Source organism: Simochromis diagramma, unplaced genomic scaffold (genome assembly GCF_900408965.1).
Source record: "Simochromis diagramma unplaced genomic scaffold, fSimDia1.1 OVJJ01000359.1, whole genome shotgun sequence".
In the NCBI taxonomy this organism is placed as follows: domain Eukaryota; kingdom Metazoa; phylum Chordata; class Actinopteri; order Cichliformes; family Cichlidae; genus Simochromis; species Simochromis diagramma.
This window is the reverse complement of record NW_024386747.1, coordinates 115,683-121,682: the sequence shown is the minus strand read 5'-3', so window position 1 is coordinate 121,682 and position 6,000 is coordinate 115,683. Positions and strand designations below refer to the sequence as shown.

Sequence of the window (6,000 nt, the reverse complement as noted above, 5' to 3'; positions counted from 1 at the left end):
ATCCAGAATTGAATTCAAAATCCTGCTCCTCACATACAAGGTCTTAAATAATCAGGCCCCATCTTATCTTAATGACCTTGTAGTACCATATCACCCTATTAGAGCACTTCGCTCTCGCTCTGCAGGCCTACTTGTTGTTCCTAGAGTATTTAAAAGTAGAATGGGAGGCAGAGCCTTCAGTTTTCAGGCCCCTCTTCTGTGGAACCAGCTTCCAGTTTGGATTTGGGAGACAGACACTATCTCTGCTTTCAAGATTAGGCTTAAAACTTTCCTTTTTGCTAAAGCATATAGTTAGGGCTGGAGCAGGTGACCCTGAATCCTCCCTTAGTTATGCTGCAATAGACGTAGGCTGCCGGGGATTCCCATGATGCATTGAGTTTTTCCTTTCCAGTCTCCTTTCTCACTCAGTATGAGTTAATAGACCTCTCTGCATTGAATCATATCTGTTATTAACCTCTGTCTCTCTTCCACAGCATGTCTTTATCCTCTCTTCCTTCTCTTACCCCAACCGGTCGCAGCAGATGGTCCCGCCCCTCCCTGAGCCTGGTTCTGCTGGAGGTTTCTTCCTGTTAAAAGGGAGTTTTTACTTCCCACTGTCGCCAAAGTGCTTGCTCATAGGGGGTCATATGATTGTTGGGTTTTTCTCTGTATCTATGAAGCGCCTTGAGGCGACTTTTGTTGTGATTTGGCACTATATAAATAAAATTGAATTGAATTGAATTATCTGAGGAAGAAGCAGAGTTGGTTTGTTTCCAGCTGAAATCATCCAGGCTCAGGAATTTGAATCGATCCACATCATTTCTGCTTGAACTAGAGAACATGAGTGTCGACTTACATTTGGTCTGTGAGACACATGTCATAGTGACAGTATTTGGGTTAATATGGCATTACTCACCCTGGTCGCATTTCTTCAATATCAGGCACCAAGTTCAGGAACTCGTTCTTTGCAGCCCGCGCAAGGTAGGAGGTCTCCAGAGTGGGAACCATCGGGAAGTTTTCACAGTCTGAGCAGGAGGGACTGGAGGCACGTGAGCTGTTCTCAGGGGTCCTTTAACACAAATCACACCAAGTTAGAATCAAATTGATAACCTGTCAATAACCGTTTGCAGATCGAGGTCAATGTTCCTAAAAATATGTTTACTTCTGGCCCATGGAGCCACAGCGGGAGTCCGACAGAAAGGGGGAGGTAGAGGAAGGGGTGAGGGTGGCACTGCTGAAGCTCGTCACGGATGGATCACGTCCGATCGGTGAGATGAGAGAAAGCTGAAGTGAAACAACAGCAGGATGAGGTAGACGTCAATATAGGAACTCCCTGATGTGACACAGAAAGGCTATTTTTTTATTTCTTTGTATTATTTCTCACCTTGCAGTCACTGATGCTGTTCACCAGCTGGTTGTATTCAGTATTGAAGGTGTGTGTCAGAAGGCGCAGGCACTACAACACAACAGGAACAAGACCGATCAGCTCCGAGCAGAGAAGGAAGAAGGCAGCAACAAGAACGCCCACTAAGCCCACGTTTTTCTCACCTTGGTGGCCAGCTCCTTCTCACGCTTTCAAAGGTGGTGCTGGAGATGTGCGAGGAGACGGAGGTGGACGTGGACAGAGTGCCGGAGCTCACGCTGGGGGACAGAGACTCACTCAGGGACTTGGTGGTGGGAGCTGTTCCCACGGGAGCCGCCTCTCCCAGAAGGTGACGGGTCTTTTCCACCTGGACGAAAGATGGGGGCGAATGTGAGGTGGGGAGAAGAGGGGAGGTTAGTCATGTAAAGTCTGTACTCTAAGAAAAAACTTTTCAGAATAGCACTTTGGTCTTTGAGTTGAAAAGTCATTTTTCCCTCTACGATATTAAACAGATTTATTTCTTTATGAATCTTTTAAGGCCCCACCTCCTGCAGCTGCTCCATCTTCTCCAGCTCCCACTGGTGCTCTAGGATGAGGCTATCTCCTCTGGGCCTCCAGCCGGCCAGGTTCTCCTCTCCACGCACATAAGCCACTGATGTGTCCAGCACCTTCCTCCTCCTCCTCTGCATCCCTGCTCAGGACATGAGCCCCCATTAGGATGAAGCTCTCCACAGAATCTCCGGTCAAACCTCACAAAATTTCAAGAACCACCAAACAGCTAAAACAGTAAATGAGAGCAGGAACACGGATTCTGCACAAAGACGTAAACACAAAGACCTGCGGATCAGAATCAGTGAGACGTCGCCTTTCTCACCCGACGGCACGACACTCGGGGCTGAAAGCAGACAGCTCGCTGATTCTGATGTTTCGGCGGCTCCGCGCTTTGTGTTTACGCCCTTTTTGCGCTGATTCTAAAGCTGTTAGTTTGATGTCTCTCCAAAACAATATTGACTGAACCAGCAGCAAAAGAAGATCCAAACTACGCTTCACAAAAACATCATCATGAATTCACTCTGACTTTTGCTGTTTTGCTTCCACCACACTTCATGCACAGCTCTCTCTCTCTCTCTCTCACACACACACACACGCACGCTCAACGTTAACAAGTGGGAATTTTTCTGGATTTAAGAGAAGATGAATAAAAGTGAGCAGTATTTACTACATGCTTTGGGTGACTAAATGGAGGATGGATAGGTGACATGAAAACACTACTGACCCTTTATACTGAGCCAATAGCTCACACACTTCTACTAAATCTGTCTAAAGAGCCAGTAATCACAGAGGATAGATACTGGAAGCAAACTGAAATGTTAGGAGGAACTAAATCACACATTACAACACCAGTGACAGCACCCTGCTGTCTCACACATCGGGATCACGGTCCTGTTGAAACGGGATAATTGCTAAAGCTCATAGTTGCATTCCTCTATACTCAATATGATGGAAAAAACTATTTTAACAAACAATTAAAAAAGGAACAAGTAAAAGATCTACTATAGCCAAAAGAAGACCATTTACAGACTATAGCCCTGTGAACAAGTATTTGCTTTGCAGACAACAAAGTGAGTGCCAGATTTCTCAGAAGAATCCGAGGGATCACTAGCAGTAAGAAACCCACGTTTGTGTTCAAGGAAAATGATGAGGCATCTTTCCCACGCAAGGATGTGCTGAAGAAGCTACCTCAACCTCAACAGGCTGGAGGAACTGCAAGGAGAGAGCAACAGTTCATATTCCCCTGCAACCTTGGTCATTGGAATATTGAATAGTTCTTTTGAATAAATGGTTTTGAACTGGTGGTTTCTAAACAAACCACCAGTTTCCAGGTTTGTTCTCACAGGTTTACAACTGTTAAAATCGTTTGTTTTCACAATATGATCAGTTTTACATTTTAAAAACTACATGGTCAGTTTGCCCCAAGATGGCTCAGTTTACCCACTGACTAGGTTCAATTTACCCCTAATCTGGGGCAAGTTGAGCCAAAGGAGCATTTTTTCTTTAATAGGTCATTATTTTGGGCAGCGTCATCAGACATAGATTCTGATCATTACATTTGAAAGGAGACATCCTGAAATAAAGGAATATGTTATCATTCTATTTCTGTGTCATTTTTTTCTCACATCCAGGGCAACATGAGTAAAAAGTGGCTCATCTTACCTCACTCTCCCCTACGTGTTTTGGAGTTTTTACGTGTTTTGGAGTTTGTATGTCTTTTTACGTGTTTTGGAGTTTGTACGTGTTTTGGAGTTTGTACGTGTTTTGGAGTTTTTACGTGTTTTGGAGTTTGTACGTGTTTTGGAGTTTGTACGTGTTTTGGAGTTTGTACGTGTTTTGGAGTTTGTACATGCTTCAGAGTTAGTACGTGATTTGAAGTTTGTATGTGCTTTGTCTCTAGGGGCCACTGTAAATATACTTTTATTTATTCACTCCACATAAAATGTAATAAATAAATCATATAATACAAAAATCAACTATTCACATTTCAACTTTTAACTATTTAAATTTTCAGCTTTTTCCTTTTACAAATTTAAAGTGAAACAACACAAAACACTGCAAACCACAACACAATTAAATATAAATTAAAATATTAAACCCTGGAGATCAGGCTCCACAGAGTTCAGGTCGGCTCTCCTTAAGTTTAAGTTAAAGTTCAAATGAGGCTATGAATCAAACTTCCTGTAGTTCCATTTTAATCTTTATAAATTGTTCCTCTGTAGTGTTTGTGTTCAGTCGTTACCTTTTTTTTCAGTGGTTGGATGAAAAATCAGTTTTCTGTTGTTCAAGTTTTCATTGAATGTATTTTGTTAAATAAAGTTAAAAAATGATGTTAAATAAAGAATTGTTTGAACGACAAAGATTTTGAGCCATGATGTCATTTCCTGTATTTCAGAGTAAAGACTGAAGTGACAAATGGAAACATGTTTACAGTCATGGAATAAACACTGATGGGTCATCTGTAGGAAGTACTATTGTTGACCTGACAGACTCGACCTTGTTTACAAAGAAAGAAAGGAACTGATGACATGTGTCAGCAGAGGCTTTCAGGGTTGTTTAGAGTAGAGCTGATAGTCTTAAAGAACACGGGGATTTTGACAATTTAACACAATGATCTGAGAAAAATATCTGTTTCTCTCATTTTCACCGTATTCTGATCAAATTTCCAACATTCTTTTAACATTTCAAAAGAAACCTGCAAATTGTCTTTCTTCCACTTTCCCACCTGGCCCTAAAAACACCAACATCCGTGCATCACCCTTGTGTCAGTCTAATGAACCTAACATGTGAGTGATACATAACACACATCCACACTGGCTGCATATATGAGCCCGGGGGGGCAGAGCAGAACTCTGTATGAATCAGACGCGCTCACATATTCAGGCTTTCCAGAGGCGTTTACCATCAGAAGAAGCAGAACAATGAATCATCAGCACCCCGCAGAAGAACACAGCAAGCAGCAACTCTAACAATAAAGACGTGCTGGAGCCAAAAGATGCAGATAGCGAGTTTTAAACGATAACGCACAGGACCAAAGGGGGAGAGGGTAAAAACCCACTGCCTCCTGAGATAAAGATCAGCAAGTCAAGCTGGTACTCGCAAACTATAAAAATTTGATCATACTTAAAAATATGCAAAAACTAATTTAGTGGAATTTTTACCTGCTCAAGAATGCATTAAACATGCACTATTTAATTGAAAAGAACAAAATTTGTGTACTTTTAGAAAGGATTATTAAATATTTGGGGATACTAGCCATAAAGAGGGTCTCGTACATTTACGGGCATCTACCGTAATTTCCTGGATTTAATGGTTTAAAAGTTTAATAGGTCTTTGAAGTTGATAATAAAATTGAGTCCATTACTAGTAAAAAAGAATATAAAAAAGAGCAAAAAATGCTTCATATATAATAATTGTTTTAAACTTAAGCTTTGTAATTGTAGCAGATTTCATTATGTCTGTAATTTTTTATTTAGCCCCACAGTAGTAAAAGCCATAAATGGGAGTTACATTTATTAGTATTTTACACAGCATTCAGCTATAGTAACATGTTCTGCATTTTCCTACTTCACCATCTGATCTGAACAGCTGCACTCTCTTAATTAATTAATGACCTAATATTGCTCAGTAACCAATAACTAGATGGAACAGCACAGTATCTAAGAGATCAGACAGTGTTTGAGCTAAAGACGCTGTGTGTTTCTTTTGGGGGCTTTTTGCACACTGATCCACCACCGTTTTCCTATAGTACAATGCATATCTGGTAACATTATCGTAAACGTGACCAGTAGGTTCACGTTCAGATCAGAAAAGCGTTTCAGCTGCAGGCATCTACTCCTGTAATTTAAACAATCACCTCATACGCCTCATGTTTTACACCCCTATAAGGTGAGCTTGCTACACTGCACATGAATATTTCGTAACATGGTATGACTAGCTCATGTTCAGACATTTAAGATACCGTTCAGCCATTTTGTTTACTGGGTAGTGCATAATGGCCGAGTTAGCTGAGCAGGAATCCACTAAAGCCAAAAAGATAATATAAATTTCTTTAATTACAAAAACCTTATAGGAAAACCTAAGAAACAGTTGCAGAAGCACAGAAA

General features: G+C 41.2%; 1 protein-coding gene and 1 long non-coding RNA gene across 2 annotated transcripts in view; one reads left to right on the top strand and one right to left on the bottom strand.

Moving 5' to 3' along the window:
* Positions 1 to 723: 723 nt before the first annotated feature.
* LOC120725229 (kinesin-like protein KIF1B) overlaps positions 724 to 6,000 on the bottom strand; it is a 113,543-nt gene continuing 108,266 nt past the window's right edge. Inside the window, exons 11-15 of the mRNA XM_040018033.1 lie at positions 1,888 to 2,033; positions 1,528 to 1,709; positions 1,364 to 1,435; positions 1,142 to 1,263; positions 724 to 1,048 (exon numbers count right to left, since the gene is read on the bottom strand). Of these exons, the coding sequence (XP_039873967.1) occupies positions 1,420 to 1,435; positions 1,528 to 1,709; positions 1,888 to 2,033 (344 nt within the window). The 3' untranslated portion in view covers positions 724 to 1,048; positions 1,142 to 1,263; positions 1,364 to 1,419. The remainder of the gene's footprint in view (positions 1,049 to 1,141; positions 1,264 to 1,363; positions 1,436 to 1,527; positions 1,710 to 1,887; positions 2,034 to 6,000) is intronic.
* LOC120725739 lies at positions 1,190 to 1,996 on the top strand. Its single transcript, XR_005694203.1, has 3 exons — positions 1,190 to 1,289; positions 1,371 to 1,755; positions 1,881 to 1,996. It is a non-coding gene; the product is annotated as an uncharacterized LOC120725739 (long non-coding RNA).